Source organism: Syngnathus leptorhynchus, chromosome 11 (assembly GCF_054491065.1).
Source record: "Syngnathus leptorhynchus isolate UIUO chromosome 11, UIUO_Slep, whole genome shotgun sequence".
Lineage (NCBI taxonomy): Eukaryota > Metazoa > Chordata > Actinopteri > Syngnathiformes > Syngnathidae > Syngnathus > Syngnathus leptorhynchus.
In genome coordinates, this window is record NC_141205.1 from 9,021,900 (window position 1) to 9,038,712 (window position 16,813).

Here is a 16,813-nt window from a genome sequence, read left to right on the forward strand (position 1 = left end):
AAACTGCACTTCTTACCTCATTCAATCTGCTTCCTTGTTTTTGGAATAAGTGTCAACATGAAAAGATAAAATACTTTCATAAGGTGTACTCATCCTTGAACGCTTTCGACAAATGAGGTAGATTTAATGAAATAGTTATCGGCATCTATTTTTTTAACCTCACTCACACAAGTGGAAAAAAATAATACAAGTTGATAAAAATCCTTTGATAACTACTGATGATGTGTAAAACGAGCTTGCATGTAATTTATGAGAATGTTTTTGAACCTCTTGCACTTGTGACTGCTAACGTTTCTAATGTGTTTCTTCCTGACGTGGAAAAGCTGATTGCGCTTGTTTATTTGCTCGGTTGCATGTGGAACTGAAGACGTTTTGACGAGTGGTTTGGATGTAATTGGTGTGATTATGATTGATCAAAACAAGCGGTTTAGATTGTGTGCACACATTGCAAACAGTGAGGATGTGCTGTGGGGAAAAAACATTTGTTGAAAAACAAGCAAAATTAGAGACACCTGCAAGATCTCTCCCAGATGCCATCATCTAGGACTATGATGATTAATGAAAATAATAAAACACTCTGGAGGATTCATAATTTGAAAACATGGCTTAACGTACCTTCAAAAGAATTAATTTTGCGATTAATGAAATTTATATATATATATATATATATATATATATATATATATATATATATATATATATATATATATATATATTTTATTATTATTTTTTTTTAAATAAATAATACTCAAGAGACTAAAGCGATGGGGCACAGGTGAAGTTGAGCTGCGCGAGAACAAAGAAAGACGGGAAGTCAAACAAACAGAGATCACGTCAGTGAAGCTTAAAAAGAAGTCAAAACAGGAAAAAACACAAGATTGTTGGGTCCCTCCGTTGCGGCAAGTGGAACAAACTTCCCCAAAAGCGATTTTCAACATGTCACTCGTTGTTCCACATCACTATCAATAGGCCTCGCTATGGCTTTGCAATCCGGTTCGGACCTTTCCTGTGGGTCTTGACCTCTGCGCTCCTTGCCTTTTCCTCCCTCGCTCTTGGGAAATCAAACGGAACTTTCATCGAGGATTTCATGATTGCAGACCTGCCAAGCGACGTCCAACCTTGCCTTGGGCCATTGAAGTTTTTGTGTCCCAGTTGAGGTACCTTGTTTAAATGTACATAAAACAAATTTAGAACCAAGGAATGATAGTCTTCTCAGTAGACATTACATCCGCCATGTTCTTTCTGTTATCGTTGACTCGGGGATTTAATATTTTATATCCATCCTTTGCATTTTTTACCAACTGAGTAAAAGTCTATCAATGTCAACAAACCTTTAAGAGCAGATCTAAATTGAGGTGTAACGCAATTTTGACAGATTTGATTAAGGTGCAAGCCGACAGATTTGACGCTCTGGGCACTTGTGTGATTAATGTTATCGTAATTCATTCATAAATCTGAGAACATTGATCAAAGCCTCTCAACATAGGAGAAATTAATTATTTGAACACCCTTATAAACATATTTTGCATGCATCAATCACCCGTATGAACTCCAGTCTTGTAGACTGTGCTTCTCTACTGTGCTTAGTTTTAAAGGAATGAAAGAAGCAGCTTGCATTGGCCAGAGAGTAAGCCGGCTGTGTTCATGCCCACAATTGTGCAACCCCCCACGTGAATGTCTTCAAAAATACCTAAAGAACAAACATTTCACGGATAGATCAAGCCTTGTGCTAGACGTACAAGAGCCACAAAAATCGGGGCATTTATGGTAAACATGAAGAGGAAAATGTCAATGCCATCATTATGCACAATTACATCAGAAAACAAGAGAAAAATTTAGCTCAGAATTCTTTTTTTTAAATTTATTAATATTATTATTTATTGATTGATTTATTTATAATCATTCGTGCTTGCATGCCTGGTTTGCTTGTGAGCTGCTCAATGAAACCATACACTTCCACGTAATAACAGTCGAGTCCGATAGTGTAGTGGGAGTGCATTGGACTCTCACCCCAACGACCCGAGTTCGAATCCCAGTTGAACCTAAAAAAATTTTATCATGGAAAAATTTGCATCACATCGTGCTGCACCATAAAACCATACAACCCCCTAGGGTTAGGGTTTGTAAAGGTTACAGTTAGGGTTTAGGGTTACAGTTTAGGGTTACAGTTTAGGGTTTAGGGTTGGGTTAGGGGTTAGGGTTAGGGGTTAGGGTTAGGGCTAGGGTTAGGGTTAGGGTTTAGGGTTAGGGTTAGGGTTAGAGCTAGGGTTAGGGTTTAGGGTTGGGGTTGGGGTAGGGTTAGGGTTAGAGCTAGGTTTAGGGTTAGGGTTAGGGTTTAGGGTTGGGTTAGGGTTAGGGTTAGGGTTAGGGTTAGGGCTAAGGCTAGGGTTAGGGTTAGGGTTAGAGCTAGGGTTAGGGTTAGGGTTTAGGGTTGGGGTAGGGGTAGGGTTAGAGCTAGACTAGAGCTAGGGTTAGGGTTTAGGGTTTAGGGTTTAGGGTTGGGGTAGGCTTAGGCTTAGGGTTAGGGTTAGGGCTAGGGTTAGGGGTAGGGTTAGGGTTAGGGTTAGAGCTAGGGCTAGGGTTAGGGTTAGGGTTAGGGTTAGGGTTAGGGTTAGTGCTAGGGTTAGGGTTAGGGTTTATGGTTGGGGTAGGATTACAGTTAGGATTAGGGTTAGGGTTAGAGCTAGGGTTAGGGTTAGAGCTAGGGTTTGGGTTAGGGTTAGGGTTTGGGTTAGAGCTAGGTTTAGGGTTAGAGCTAGGGTTAGATCTAGGGTTAGGGTTTGGGTTAGGGCTGAATATAATTACAATGGAAAAAAACGTGTTGAAACGAAAAAACGGGACGCATATAATTCTAATAAAGTAAGGAATTTCTAAAGCCACAACAAGGATTTTTTTCATCAGTGGTATTGTCTCACTGTTTTATGAATTTTATTTTTTTTCATTCATTCATTCATTCATTCATTCATTTATTCACTCATTTATTCATTCGTTTATTTATTTATTTATTTAATTTTTATTTTTTATTTTTTTATTTTTTTTATTTTTCTATTTTTTTATTCATGAATTCATCTGTCCATTTTCAAGCAATGACAAGCCCCAATGTTTATTTTGTTACTTAGAATCTTCCTATTTTGGACTTTATTTTTTTTGTATTTTTGATGACCTGAGTCTGGGTCCATATTCATGACAGACGGTTAGTCATTAGGATCAGTGACGCTTATATGAATAACTTGTCCATATGCGATATATATCAGAGTATGTAGAGCATGCATGTGATAGATCATAATCCATCAGTTTCCCGCAGAGGAAAATGAGATTAGGGGAGGAGACTGCTGTGCCCATAAAGCCTCTCAGCAGAGCAGTCCACAGCGGACTTAGACATGTTCTTTAACTCGCAATTTGCTATCATCTCATGTCATATTTTGTCGTTTGAGCAATAATTGAAGCCAATCAGTGGAAGATTGCGAGTCCTTCACCTTCATGATGTGACCGCTGGCTGCGCTTTTTACGCACGATGGAGGACTTTTTACGCGCGGACGACACCCGGATCCAAAACGCGTCATGGGCCGGATGGCGTGCGTTTGAGAACGGGACTCACTCCGCCAACAACACCGTAAATCCTTTAAAACGAAATGACGAAGTAGCTAAAGTGGAAGTGGCCGTACTGGTGCTGGTTCTGCTCCTCGCGCTCACCGGCAACCTGTGCGTGCTATGGGCCATCCGAGCCGCCAAGACGCGCCAATCTCGGATGCTCTACTTTATGAGGCACCTGAGTATCGCCGACCTGGTGGTGGCCGTCTTCCAGGTTCTCCCGCAGCTCATCTGGGACATCACGTTCCGCTTCAACGGGCCGGATGTGCTGTGCAGGCTGGTGAAGTACGCGCAGGTGGTGGGCATGTTCGCGTCCACCTATATGCTGGTGCTGATGTCCATCGACAGGTGCTTGGCCATATGCCAGCCACTCCGACCATTGCGCAGGGGACGGGACCGCGTCTGCGTGGGCACGTCATGGCTGCTTAGTCTGATATTCAGCGCGCCTCAAATGTACATCTTCTCTCTGCGGGACATCGGGAACGGCGTGTACGACTGCTGGGGGGACTTTGTACATCCGTGGGGCGCCAAGGTGTACATAACATGGATGAGCCTCAGCATCTACATCCTCCCCGTGGGCGTCCTAAGCGTGTGCTACGGGCTCATTTGTGTGAAAATCTGGCAAAACTTTAACCTGAAAACTAGGAGGGAGCACGTTTTGGCACGTCACCTTTGCAGGGTGAGCAATGTCAGGCTCATCTCCAAAGCCAAGATTCGCACAGTGAAAATGACTTTCGTGGTGGTGCTGGCTTACATCGTATGCTGGACCCCATTTTTTGTTGTCCAGATGTGGTCTGCGTGGGATGATGCGGCTCCACGAGAAGGTAAGATACCCAAAATGTACTTTGACGCGTTAAGGTGGAGGGTCGGAATATTCACGCAACAAATGAAACAAAAGGGAGTACTGTAAAGAACTTTGGATGAATTAATATATATAAATACATAAATACATACAGAATGTGTTTAGAAAAAAGTTAATTTTCCTAACAGAATAAGGACTCATTCTGTACTTGTATCATGTGTAAAATAATTTAATCCTATTTATATGAAATAACTCTGATTGTCTGCATGCTGACCCTTCCAGCCCACTCCTGATGTGGAACTATTATTATGCTCATGTTTACTGTAATTTTCATTGACATTGTCAATAAGAAATTCATAGGTTTGTCAAGTGTAACCATTATTATCACTATAAATATAGTTTTTCATAGTTTTTCACCATGAGCTCTTTGAATGGTCATCACTGCCCCCTAATAATTAACATATATTTTTTATTGTTATTAATTTCTGACTGTAAACTTAAATGAATTATTTCCACACTCAAGGTCCGAATTGAAGTTACAGTATTTGTTTCCTCCATAGGAACCAAAGTTATTGATTATGATTAAGTGCCATAAAATATGCCAAAAGCAGGAATTAGTGATCAGACAAGCCATTCATGTATTTCAACAAATTATTATTAAAAAGTTAATGTATGCAACAAATTAAATTTTACTGTGAATATGGCTGTATTGTTGAATGAATTTTCTTGAACCTGTATTTGATCGCATTGGTTTGTACACAACAGGTATGCCTAATGATGTAGCCAGACATCTTTGAGCACAGATGAAGGTTATTCTTTCGTCCTGCCTCCTGGCGTGAGATAAGAGCCATTCTTTTTGATATTTTTTTTTTTTTCCCTAAGCAAAGGCCTTGACCTACCAGGTACCAGACCTTTTCCCGATGGGACAACTAGTCAGTGAATGAGAGTGTCACTGACAGTGTTTATCAGTGGAAGGAAAAAGTCCATGGAGGGAAAATGGAACTCCAAAGAGTGGAGACAAAAGCAGGGAACTATTCAAACTTTATCTTTCAGTTACTGCTTAATCATGCAGAAGTCTTCTAATTTTCTTCCATAATTCTGGGGTAATATGCATATTTGGATTAATGTACTCCAGAAGGAGAAGCAACAAAAAGCCATTGTTAATGAACAAATTATACCAAATAGTCAATTAGTGTTTATAACAAATTGCATTGAACTGTAATCACAAGGCCATGAATCTCATGTGTTTTAATGATTTTAATGAAGAATTTGTTACAATGTAGATTTGAAATGGGCACAATACTACATTGTCATCAAAGGGGATTTTTTTTTTTACAATTAATTCATTGTTATTTAAATATTATTTTATCTTTGAAAACAACTATTTAAATACTATTTTATTCTTAAAACAATAAATATATAAATATTTAGATTTGCTCACAAAAATACTAGTATGTCAAGAATGATATATAAACAATTGAAATAAATGAGACAGTTGATGGTGATTTTCTTTCGATATCAAACTAGTTGAGCGTGATTCAACCACGTTTATTTTGCCTCACTTCTTTTGAGTTCCATTGTGGTCTTATCCCCGGATTCCTGGTCGGGTCTTATGTTTAGAAACCATGTAGGGAAGTTCACTATAATGAGCTCAACAGGGCTTGAAGTCCAAATGGGACTTTGTGCACTCATGCAATGTTTGCTTAACTTCTGCTCTTTGATAAAGTGCACGGTCCTAATCGAATAAATGATTGCGCTTGTCATCGTAATCCTCTTCTGGATTTCAACATGATCTCGTCTTCATTCTTGCAGCGTCGCTCGCTAAAGAGGCGTGAAATGAAGTGTTTCATCTCCGCCTTGGGAGAAATATAAACAATATGTCATTTGAGGGCATTTCCCTACAGAATTGCTCAGTTCTTTTCTTCACTGGCCATGTTTAACAGGATTGACAAGTTGATGTCAAAGGTCCATCTAGCACACCAAAGGTCAGCACCTTCAGGAGAAAAAACAGTTGACACGCTTTAAATCTGTTTCACCCCATAAGGATTAAAAAAAAAAAATCCTCTTTCCCCAATGCCCCCCTCCCAGTGTTCTGTGCCTCCCATCACTGGAATTATCATCATTTCCAAGAATAATAAATTACTTTTTTTCCATGCAAGACAGTCACATTGGACGGAGAACATTTATCATACTTGTTCCGATGGAAATGCACCAAGCAACTTAGAGTTCACTTTGTGTGGCATCCCTCAAGGTTTCTTACAATGCCAGATGTTTCTGAAGTTCTCGCTTCACCTCACCAATGATTTGTAACATCTCCCCAGCTGGCCCGAGCTGTGGCTGATCTATATACTGTGGATGTAAAATACACATGAGTGAAATTCTTGAATGCCTCCTTTGCAGCAGAGGTTGAGTTTTGTTTTGTTTTTTTTAAAGAAAAAATTATTGTGTTATGGTCAGACTGAGCAAAGTTCTCCATTTTCTGGCGGTGTCCTTTTTTTGACAGACGCGGCCTTCATCATCGCCATGTTGCTGGCCAGTCTGAACAGCTGCTGTAACCCTTGGATCTACATGTTCTTCGCCGGTCACATGTTCCAAGACGTGACGAGCAGTTTCTTCTGCTGTCGACGCTATGTGGCGGCATCCAGCCACCATCACAACACCGCCATCAAGAAGGACAGCAGCCACAAAAGCCTCTCGCACTCATCTAGCACAGGCGGGTCGGCCCACTGAGACGTCCTCTTCAATGGCACGTCATTACTTCAGCAGTCTTATGGAAAAATACTTTTTAAAAAAACGAGATAATTTTTCATGGCTATTTGTTGCTAAGTGCAAATTACATCTTGGCCCAAGAACAATTGAGCCACCGAGAAATAGTAGGCCAACTCCATTTTTATCATTTTAGAGTGATTCGGCTCTTATGACAACATTGGAGGAGGAGGGTTAGGGTTAGGGTTAGTATGATGATGCTTGTATTACAGAAGTTCTGGATCTTGTCAGATTTGGGCTTTTTGCCAGAAACCGCGACTTTGATTTTGATTAAACATAAATCAACTTTTATCCATTTATGGTCGAGTAATGTCATCATCTAGGCTACCTGAAGGACAAGAAATGAACTGGGGTTAAACAAAAGGGTCTGTTAACCCCAACTGTAATCTCTAAATACATTCACTTAAATTAACATGCACTCAAGACAAACTATGCATTGAATATAAAATAAGTATTAGACTTTTTTTTTTTTTAACAATCCACTGCAGCATTGTCTTCCATCATGTCAATTATGTAAAATCATACTGTTGATACCAAAAGTGAGCCAACACTGTTGGAGCAGCTACAACACAGTCCATTTTGAAATGTAGTAAATTGATTTTAATTTGTTAGGACACATGTAATACAATAAAGAGCCATTTCAGTCAATGTTTTGCATTCCTGTCCGCTTTTGAACTCATTGCAAATATTATATGCTTAGGTTTACTGCTTTTTGTTTTTCATCAGCATTTGTTGGATCACCATCTTTGTCCTTATTGTATTTGCTGTCATGTTGTTAGGAGATTTGAATAGTATTAAATGTAGGTGTGATCTGATCTGATTTAAGGCTTGCCCAAGACTGCCCCCTGTGGCCACATGTTATCATTAGCGGGAATGTGGAGCACTTTCCTGCAGTTCTCTTTTTGTAAATATGATTGAATGAGAAAGAAAAAGTTACTACGTGCATTTTAAGACACGTCAAAATATTCGGTTATTTAGGGACGTTTGGTATCTAAAGAAGAGAAAGCCGCGAGACCAAACATAAAACAATAAGGAACAGTTAAATGCATTCCTAGTGTGGTAAATTATACTCATCTAGATAAGTCACTTTCTTGATTTAATTTTCCAGAAATTCATTTATTTTTAAAAATCCTTTAAAAAAAAAAAGTCACAGGAAAATCAAGTAGAAATATCTGTGCTATATAAAGTTGTAAACTACACACTGTTGCTAACTATTAAATGTATTATTGTTTCCAAATCTCACACAATGTTGAACTCTGAGCAAAGTTGCTGTAAACATCATGATGAACACTATAGTGATCATGTCCACTTGTAATCCACTTGGTGGACGGTGTCGGTGAGTTTGTGTCATTCCTTGGCCAGGTGAACACTAAAGCCGCTACAGCACCGCCCGATGCTGGTCAACAAGGGCCGCACGATGATATCCAGCACGACGCTCCAGAGATTCTGCAGCCAGCGTGTTCCTATAAGAATGCCTTTGATGCACGGGCTGATCATCCTGGTGAACACAACACAGCAAACCTTTTTGACTCCTTTGCCCTTAGTACCCAAACGAGGTAGTCAAGATTACGTCACAATTGTAATGATTGACATCAGAAGTTTTGAAGTGGCACACTTACCATATGTGTATGCAGCTGAGGATGGCAAAGAGGATTCCCGAGAGGATCGACACGGGGATGGCCAGAAGAACCGAGATGATCCTGTATACCCAAATTCGACTGACTTCAAACAAAGCGTGACTCCAGAGCCACACTCGATCCCCGCTGCGCACCGACATGGGCTCAGCGATAACATCCTCAAATGTCACCTGCATGCCAAAAGAACACATGCTGTTAAGTTTGTACAGATATGAAATATTTGTATTTCATATTTAATACAGAGCACTGATCCTAGAGTTCACTTTTGATAATCATCTCAATGAATCAGAAAATGTGGGGCGATGGCTAAAATACAAAGATTTTTCTCACTGGCCTTTGGGGCCAATTCGACAGGTCATGGCACAAAGAATGCAAACAATTCTGTTGCGCCAAGTCACTAAACCCATCTCAGCTGTTATAGCAGATTAGCATTTTGCTACCTTAAGGCAGTCGTTGATCCCTCGAGGGTCGCGAACATCGAGCAGAGGTTTAGTATCGCTGATATCCACCAGATAAGACGAAGGAATACTTTCTTCTTGCCCGTCAGTGGGCGCTTTCCACAGGAAGTCTGGTTGCTCTCCATCATAATCCTCAGAGTCACTGGAGTCCCCGAGGTCAATCTCCACTTCCTCGGAATCTCCCCCCTTCTTCAGGCCGTCCATTGAAACAGGCAAACGCAACACGGTACTGTCGGGACAGACATCCAAGTGTTGGCTGTGGGTGCGGCGAGGCGCTATATTGGGAAGGCTGCGTTGGCCTGGATGGTATTTTCAGATGGGCTTTCAACTTGGATCATTTTCCTGAGAGGGGGTATAAATACTGGCCACACACACGAAACATATGCATCATTTCAATTGGTAATATGTCCCACAGATGTGAATCTTGGTTTGATTGAATTTTATTTTTTAAAATTGTAAAACTTTTTTTAAAGGTGCTTTACAAATAACGTTGAATTAAATTGACTAACCGTTCCCTAAAGATTATGATTGGCACAAATGTAGTGAAGCACAACAACAAAGTGCAACCTAAGATGCACATACCTGCACATTGATTTTAAAGTGTGGAAGGTGCTTAATTAGTTTCATTAACTCTTGGACCCTTTGAATAAAACAAGATACCAATATATCTTGGCGTAATACAAAAAAATAAAAGGTTTTTGAACATAGCTTTTATACTATGAATTATGAATGTGTTATATAAATAAAGAAGGTATTGTTTTGTATTTTTGTACGTAATCAGTACCTTGTACAAGCTAATGTTGAGTCCAACGAGTTAAACAGTGTGAATCTAAACAATTAACAAGTAGTGCGAAAGTGTGCTTAGAAATGGGCGACAAAAGGTGCTTATTGAACAGAAAAAAATATATATAAATATCTGACCCCTCCAAGGCTGGATATCCATTAACGTCAATAGTGTTCTTGTTGGCCAACAAATTGATTTTTGACAGAGCCGCCAAAGCAAACCTACAACTCTAACGTAACAACTTACTAGTCTCTACCCACTTTGTATATCATATGTGAGCTTTAAAAGCGCTGTACAGCCATGGTGTCAAACTCTTTTTTTTTTTTTTTTTTGTCAGGGACCGCATCATAGTTTCCCCCAGAGTGCCATTATGACTGTCAAGGTCTTTTATATACATACAGTATAGGCTACACAACAAACCGATGAATGACTAGTTTTGAACTCAGAGACTAGTAAAAATTGTTCAAAAATTCTAAAAGGATGAAAGGTAATAAAAATTGCTAGCAATGCCTCTATTTTTTTTTAAAGTGAAGACATTGTAATTTCAGTAGCAACCCAAAATCGATGCAAAATTTGTCTTTGCGGGCCACAAAAAATGATGTGGTGGGCCGTATCTGGCCCCCGGGCCTTGAGTTTGACACCGGTGCTCTACAGGATAGGTAATACTGTCTTATGAGAGCCGTCCCATGTATAAGAAAAAGTGATTACTATAAAAATAACCTACTTCGAGCACCACACAGAATTATGTAGATTAGGAGGGGCGACCTGTCACACGGTTACAGTACAGCACACACGCGAGCAGACAAAAAGAAGGCCAAAACGCAATCTCGAGTGAAATCGATCATATCGACGCGTTGTTGGCTTTGGGTTCCACTTTGACCATGCCCATTCTCTTCTTGAGCAATTTGTCCTCATTGTTCAACTTGGTCCGGATGGCCGTCCTGATCTGGCTGCTGTCCACACCAAACTTGACCCGTACGTGATCTGGAGGGAGGAAGGGATCACACGATAAGGAAAACAAATCAAAAGGTTGCGTAAGACTGCTGAGATGATGTCTACATCCACACACGGACTCCAATTTGAAGTACATCTAGGGTAGGGTACATCCCAGAATTGGTTGGTAGAAAATCACAGACTCCCACATAGGAGGGTCAAAACTGAGATTCAAATTCAGAACTTTTTGAGAGCTGAATGAATAAAAGATGAAGGAAAATCTCACTCAAGTTGTACTCATTGCAACAGTAGTGCGGAAGATGAATTATTAATCATTCATATTGTCAATAAGCAACCTACTGATGATGCTCCTGAGGATCTCAGGTGGGAGCTGGGGTTTGGAGCAATCCTCCCCAGTCACAGTGTTTCTACGGCCCTGCAGCGAATGCGTGGCTAGCGTCTCTCTGTCAAAAAGCATCATAAGCAGCGCGGCGGTGTATTTCTTGTAGTCGGAGATTTCGCCCACATGCTCGTAAAGATTTCTCGGAACGCGGAGGTCTTCAGCGAGGTACATGTAGTTGTTGGTATCCTGAGGGGGAGAAAGATCCTGAGTGTAACGACGCATAAGAAGCGTGGCCCGGCGACACCGACAAAAGAGCGCTGACCTCTGGCTTGTCGCCTACTGTTTCCGTTTGGGCCTCGGACCCCGGCAGGAAGGCGATGTCTTCGTCTTGGGAGTTTTGCGGCACTATCGTCGCGTCGCCGCCTTGAAGAACGTGGTCCAGCGTGGCTCGGAGCTGATGAGCCGTGTGTCGCATCTCCACCATGAGGGTGTTCATCTCTGCACCGAGCATCACAAACAAATGACAATTATTCATCACTGCAAACTTGACATAAATATTCAGTACCAACTACAAAGTTAAACTTGCCATTATCCTCTTCAACAGGATGCAAACAGAACATTCAGAGAAGCAACCCATCTTATTTATGAGAACAGAAAAAAAACTTCCTCCTCCTTCTGCCCACCTTTCATCTCCCTCAATTCTCTCTCAGCCAGAATTCGACATCGCCGTTCATATTTGAGTTGGGCCTGCAGCTCTTCTATCTTCATCAGTAGGCTGATGGTGTCCGTTCGGATGCCTTGACTCCCTTCCTCATTAATTTCCTCAAAATCCTGCACGATTTTAAGTGGGAATAAGTGCACAATGCGTTGTGTGTGCAGAGTTCACAAGAGATGCATCCTACCTCGGTGTGGAAAAAAGGAGAGTAAGTGGACTCGGCCAACTCCTCCATTGGACCATCCTCCGATGGGACCGTGTTGATCTTTAGCATCTTTGGCGGCGGCGTCGGAGATGGGGTCGCCCCCGCCTCTCTCTTGGGTGGCATAAGGTTCAAGGGAAATCTGGAGAGGGAAGACACATTTTGAGAAGTTCAGCCCAGCGATCGGCGTCTAACTTTCAGGCCAAGAAGAGAGACGAAAATGGAAAGTTAGTTGACGCCATGTCCTCAGCTCGACCCCTCGGCTGCAGCCTACTTAGCTCACCGTGATAAACACTAATAAATTCGCTTTTTATGGATACAGTGGTAGAAATGAAGCTCACCTGGGCCCTCAGCTCGTATCGAGAAATTTAAGTGCAACGACACCCACTGAGGACAAAGACAGTGCAATATATCATGCAAATACTGCGTAGTAGAGGAAGTAAGAGTACTACTGCAGTACTACAGTACATGGATCCCCGTGGAATAACATCACTATTCAGTGTGTAGCCCGTAAGGTTTTGAGCTCAATTCGTGGAGGAAACTGATGAGATTTTTTAAAATATATATAGTATGAATATGTCACGAATAACTATTAGATTTTTTAAATAGTTTATTTTATACGTGGAACGAAACCGAGGCTTATTTTTCTCCAGGGGAATTAATTTTTCACAGGACTGCTTCCTGTACTACCAAATTTTCTTTGAACCAATAGGATTGCAAAGCTTTCTAAAAAGGAGGGCTGTAGTAGACATCGGCCAATCAGCATCAAGCTTTATAATTTTTCAGTGTCGGTTAGGTTGACCTGCATGCCTACCCATGTGGGTCTAATGTTGACTTGAATCCTAAGAAAGTTGGGATTGTTTTTCGAGAGTAATTTGTGTTAAGGCGTTTTCCACAATGTCGTCGTTTTTTATCAAGGGGTCAAAAAAATACCAAGTAGCAAAAACGGGGATAAAGACATCGAAGCGGAAAGTAAGTTTAGCGGACCGATGGGAAGTAGCTACTGCTCACTGCTAAATCAATTTGCTTTGCATACCTGCACCTTTAATCTGATTATTGTGGTTGCATGTCACGATCGATCTGATTTTTCAAAATCTTTGACTCAGGGTGACGCCGTCCCGGCTGCGAAGGTCAAAGGCAAGAAACAGAAAGCAAAGTATAACGAAGAGATTTCCAGCGACTCTGACACAGAGAGGTAGACAACTCGGGTCTAAAATTTAGCAAGTATTTATACAGAGAATAACAATATCTATTTTTGTTGGACAGTCCGATAGTTCCCAAGAAAGGTCAACCCAAAGAGGACTATGACTATGATGAAACACCGCAGGAGAAGAAGCTGAGATTAGCCAAACTTTACCTCAACCAGTTAAAGGATCAAGGTAAACTTCTACTCATATATCATCAATTCCTAAGTCAACTTTCTTATACTTGTTCATTCTGTTTTGAATAGAGGAAGAAAAAATAGAAAATGACACATTTGAGACTGATTTGATTGCGGGGAGACTTCAAGAAGAATTGGTAAGACACAATTTCTGGAAAGAATGCTGTCTTGAACAAAGGTATAAAATATCTTTCTTTTTTTACAGCTTGAGCAGAAAGGAAAGCTACAGCGGTTCATTGCCAAAGATGTAAGAAGTAATAAAATGTCTTTGGTGGGGTGGGTTTACCCATTAAGTATTGTTTTTGTCTTTTAGCTATTACCACCCGACGCTTCAGAGATCCGTCTGTTACGAGGACACAAGCTCCCAATAACCTGCCTGGTTATCAGTCCCGACGATAAGTTCATCTTCTCTTCCGCAAAAGACTGCTCCATAATTAAATGTAACGTACCGCCAGTTTATTTTCTTCATAGCACGCGGTGACATATGCGTCTTAAATGATGTCTGTTTTTTTACTACAGGGGATGTCGAGAGCGGGAAAAAGCTTCATGTTATACCTGGTGGAAGGAAAGGGACAGAGGATCGCCATGTTGGACATACGGCTCAAGTCTTGTGCATGTCCATATCATCCGACGCCAAATACTTGGTGAGCATATCACACTTTGACGGTGCAAACTGTAACTTACAGTTTGAGTCATTAAAAAAAATGATCTTTATTTAGGCCACTGGAGACATGAACAAACTGATTATGATTTGGGAAGCTGAAACGTGCAAGCATCTCTACAAATTCACGGGACACAAAGGCCCCGTGTCGGTAGGTAGTCGCCTATCATCAGGATTGGCAAATTTATTTGATTTGCTTTTAGGGTGTTGATTTATCTGTCAGTCTGTCTTTTGTGGGGTGGTCGGATTTTTTTAAGGCCACATTACTGAGCTGTCAAGATCCCACCTCAACATGTGAAGAAGCTTGTTTGTGTGCTTGCAGGGTCTCTCGTTCAGGAGGGGAACTCACGATCTGTACAGCGCCTCACATGATCGCTCCATCAAAGTGTGGAACGTGGATGAAAACGCATATGTGGAAACTCTGTGAGTGACAGCTTAAAAAGAAATAGCAGCATTTACAAAGGTTCTTAATTTTGATTCTTGACGTTGTTGACATTTACCTGCCCTTGATGACTTTAAACAGCTTCGGCCATCAGGACGCCATCACGGGACTGGACTGCTTAAGCCGAGAACGTTGCGTGACCTCCGGCGGCCGAGACCACAGCGTGCGGGTGTGGAAGATTGCAGAGGAGTCGCAGCTGGTCTTCCACGGCCACGAGTGAGTGCTTGCGCGTGTCACTTGATGGCGCCAGTGAGTTAACACTAAGCTGTTTTGCATTTTGTTTCGCACATCCAACTGACAGTCCCGGTCAATGTTACATGGAAGCATGAATCAAAAGCCACTTTTAATTTATCACCATTGTTTCTTCCAGGGGTTCAATCGATTGCATCCAGCTCATCAACGAGGAGCACATGATCACAGGAGCTGACGACGGGTACGTCCCGTCATCAGCAAAACTTTGGACCCCCTGTCATTATCATTAGCATGTCAGTCTGACTCAGTTTCTGGTCCCGCCTCCACAGCTCTGTGTGTCTTTGGAGCGTCAATAAAAAGAAGCCCCTCAGCACGGTGAAGCAGGCTCACGGTTGCCATGGAGACCCCGGGCTGGAGCAGCCTCACTGGGTCGCCGCGGTAGCCGCGCTTCAGAATAGCGACGTCGTAGCCTCAGGTGCCTCTGGCTGTGAGAGTCCTTCCCAACACACACACAACATGTTCATTAAGGCTTCTCGAATATATGCAAATACGCTTGGAGTGACACGCACACACGTGCACGTATTTCCATTTGGTTGAGTGTTTTGGACACAAGACCAATACGGTGCCATTGATCCAAAGTCACCATAGCTTCTGTTTCACAGGTTCCAGCAACTCGCAGGTACAAGTGTGGAAATGCAGTCCGAATTATCGAGGGCTTGAGCCTCTCTTCAATATTCCACTGGTAAGAGCAACTCGGAATGGACTGGCTTTCACGCAATGCGTTTGTGTTTTCTTATTCTTCGTACTTCTTTTCCCTCGCTCAGATGGGTTTTGTCAACAGCTTGAAGTTTTCGCACTCTGGTCACTTCTTGGTGGCGGGTGTCGGGCAGGAACACAGGTAATAAGGCTGTTTCCATGACAACCGTTCCCTGACATCTTTTTTAGCACCAGATGTTGTCCACTAGATGGTAGTGTTCTACTTTCCTATTACGAAAAAGGTCATTTGACCTGCTGGCTGGTTAAATTCACTTATTAGTACATAGCACTAATTGAATTCCCATGAACAAAAATAGAAAGTGTAAACTGTGGTGTTAAAATGTCATCTGTCTCTGTGCAGGTTGGGTCGATGGTGGAGACAAAAAGAGGCCCGCAACGGGATCTGTATCATTCCCCTTAAAAGGAAACCTACCAATCAAGATGAAGCCCTTACAACAGACTAGTGGACTTATTTTTGTTTTGTTAATTAAAAGTGTTTAAAAGCTTATGACTGATTTCTTTGTTTGTTCCACACTGAGAACATTTGAATTTGACATCACATGAATATGATATGAGAATTATATTGGTATCTTTTTTTTTTTAGGTAACCTATAATATTGAAACGTTCATGATTTTTAGGGCTCAAATTGGTTTTCCAGTACCATTTTAAACTTTCTGTAGAGTAAGAAACACTAAGTACCACCACACTGTTATTAATGGGAGGTTCTTTGTCATTGTTTAGCAAACACAGTCACTTGCTGTTCTAATGATTAGCAGTTAGCTTGTGGAATTAAAATGATTAATATCCAGACAGTGTATTTAAAAACAATATGAGTGCCAACTACATTTATTTATCTCGTATCTTTCTGCAGTTTGACTTACAAATTTCCACCAAAACAGCTCTGAGAGACACCATTGAACTGAAATGGCATCCCCCTGTTAATAAAATGTAATAATTTAAAGAAAATGAATAAATGCTAAGAATGCACATCACAGTGTAAAAATACTGAAAATCTTCTTACAGAAATGAAAGCAACATGTTAATGTTATGAATTTGGATGCAAGTCAGGTTTATGTGGCGGCAGACCTGACGTGATTGCATGAGTAGAACATCACATGTTGATACACATTACATAAAAAAAAGAATTAT

General features: G+C 41.2%; 4 protein-coding genes across 5 annotated transcripts; 2 read left to right on the forward strand and 2 right to left on the reverse strand.

The window, feature by feature from the left end:
• Positions 1-3,514: 3,514 nt before the first annotated feature.
• Positions 3,515-7,789, forward strand: LOC147049384 (oxytocin receptor B-like). Its single transcript, XM_085923939.1, has 2 exons — positions 3,515-4,415; positions 6,897-7,789. Exons 1-2 carry the CDS (start codon positions 3,515-3,517, stop codon positions 7,121-7,123), a joined length of 1,128 nt encoding a protein of 375 aa, XP_085780065.1. The 3' UTR covers positions 7,124-7,789.
• A 717-nt stretch (positions 7,790-8,506) lies between these two features.
• Positions 8,507-9,458, reverse strand: cav4a (caveolin 4a). The gene is made up of 3 exons (XM_085923942.1): positions 9,237-9,458; positions 8,779-8,966; positions 8,507-8,657 (listed from the first exon to the last, which is right to left on the reverse strand). The coding sequence occupies exons 1-3, from the start codon at positions 9,456-9,458 to the stop codon at positions 8,507-8,509; spliced, it is 561 nt and encodes a 186-aa protein (XP_085780068.1).
• Positions 9,459-9,669: 211 nt separating this feature from the next.
• On the reverse strand, positions 9,670-12,720 carry LOC147049386 (uncharacterized). The gene is made up of 6 exons (XM_085923940.1): positions 12,573-12,720; positions 12,217-12,373; positions 11,998-12,145; positions 11,637-11,812; positions 11,332-11,560; positions 9,670-11,022 (listed from the first exon to the last, which is right to left on the reverse strand). The coding sequence occupies exons 2-6, from the start codon at positions 12,355-12,357 to the stop codon at positions 10,880-10,882; spliced, it is 837 nt and encodes a 278-aa protein (XP_085780066.1). The 5' UTR covers positions 12,358-12,373; positions 12,573-12,720; the 3' UTR covers positions 9,670-10,879.
• A 263-nt stretch (positions 12,721-12,983) lies between these two features.
• On the forward strand, positions 12,984-16,171 carry rrp9 (ribosomal RNA processing 9, U3 small nucleolar RNA binding protein). Of its 2 annotated transcripts, none has more exons than XM_085923937.1 (15): positions 12,984-13,203; positions 13,338-13,426; positions 13,498-13,610; positions 13,682-13,749; positions 13,818-13,859; positions 13,926-14,052; positions 14,132-14,256; positions 14,332-14,424; positions 14,596-14,696; positions 14,797-14,931; positions 15,086-15,148; positions 15,237-15,394; positions 15,570-15,649; positions 15,732-15,805; positions 16,025-16,171. In XM_085923937.1, exons 1-15 carry the CDS (start codon positions 13,129-13,131, stop codon positions 16,125-16,127), a joined length of 1,446 nt encoding a protein of 481 aa, XP_085780063.1. In that variant the 5' UTR covers positions 12,984-13,128; the 3' UTR covers positions 16,128-16,171. The 2 variants fall into 2 exon arrangements, with proteins under 2 accessions (XP_085780063.1, XP_085780064.1); XM_085923938.1 differs by having other exon boundaries at positions 15,237-15,382.
• Positions 16,172-16,813: the final 642 nt, after the last annotated feature.

What these genes read in the sequence shown, in the direction of transcription:
- LOC147049386 (XM_085923940.1), bottom strand. Translation starts at nt 12,357, where the DNA reads ATGCCACCCAAGAGAGAGGCGGGGGCGACCCCATCTCCGACGCCGCCG. An exon ending in CTCCTTTTTTCCACACCGAG is followed by an intron (nt 12,146 to 12,216) that starts GTAGGATGCATC and finishes AAAATCGTGCAG; the next exon opens with GATTTTGAGGAAATTAATGA. An exon ending in GATCCTCAGGAGCATCATCA is followed by an intron (nt 11,023 to 11,331) that starts GTAGGTTGCTTA and finishes TCCTCCCTCCAG; the next exon opens with ATCACGTACGGGTCAAGTTT.
- cav4a (XM_085923942.1), bottom strand. Translation starts at nt 9,458, where the DNA reads ATGGACGGCCTGAAGAAGGGGGGAGATTCCGAGGAAGTGGAGATTGAC. An exon ending in GGATCAACGACTGCCTTAAG is followed by an intron (nt 8,967 to 9,236) that starts GTAGCAAAATGC and finishes TTTGGCATGCAG; the next exon opens with GTGACATTTGAGGATGTTAT. An exon ending in CTCAGCTGCATACACATATG is followed by an intron (nt 8,658 to 8,778) that starts GTAAGTGTGCCA and finishes TGTGTTCACCAG; the next exon opens with GATGATCAGCCCGTGCATCA.
- rrp9 (XM_085923937.1), top strand. Translation starts at nt 13,129, where the DNA reads ATGTCGTCGTTTTTTATCAAGGGGTCAAAAAAATACCAAGTAGCAAAA. An exon ending in CAACCAGTTAAAGGATCAAG is followed by an intron (nt 13,611 to 13,681) that starts GTAAACTTCTAC and finishes TGTTTTGAATAG; the next exon opens with AGGAAGAAAAAATAGAAAAT. An exon ending in GACACAAAGGCCCCGTGTCG is followed by an intron (nt 14,425 to 14,595) that starts GTAGGTAGTCGC and finishes GTGTGCTTGCAG; the next exon opens with GGTCTCTCGTTCAGGAGGGG.
- LOC147049384 (XM_085923939.1), top strand. Translation starts at nt 3,515, where the DNA reads ATGGAGGACTTTTTACGCGCGGACGACACCCGGATCCAAAACGCGTCA. An exon ending in TGATGCGGCTCCACGAGAAG is followed by an intron (nt 4,416 to 6,896) that starts GTAAGATACCCA and finishes TTTTTTTGACAG; the next exon opens with ACGCGGCCTTCATCATCGCC.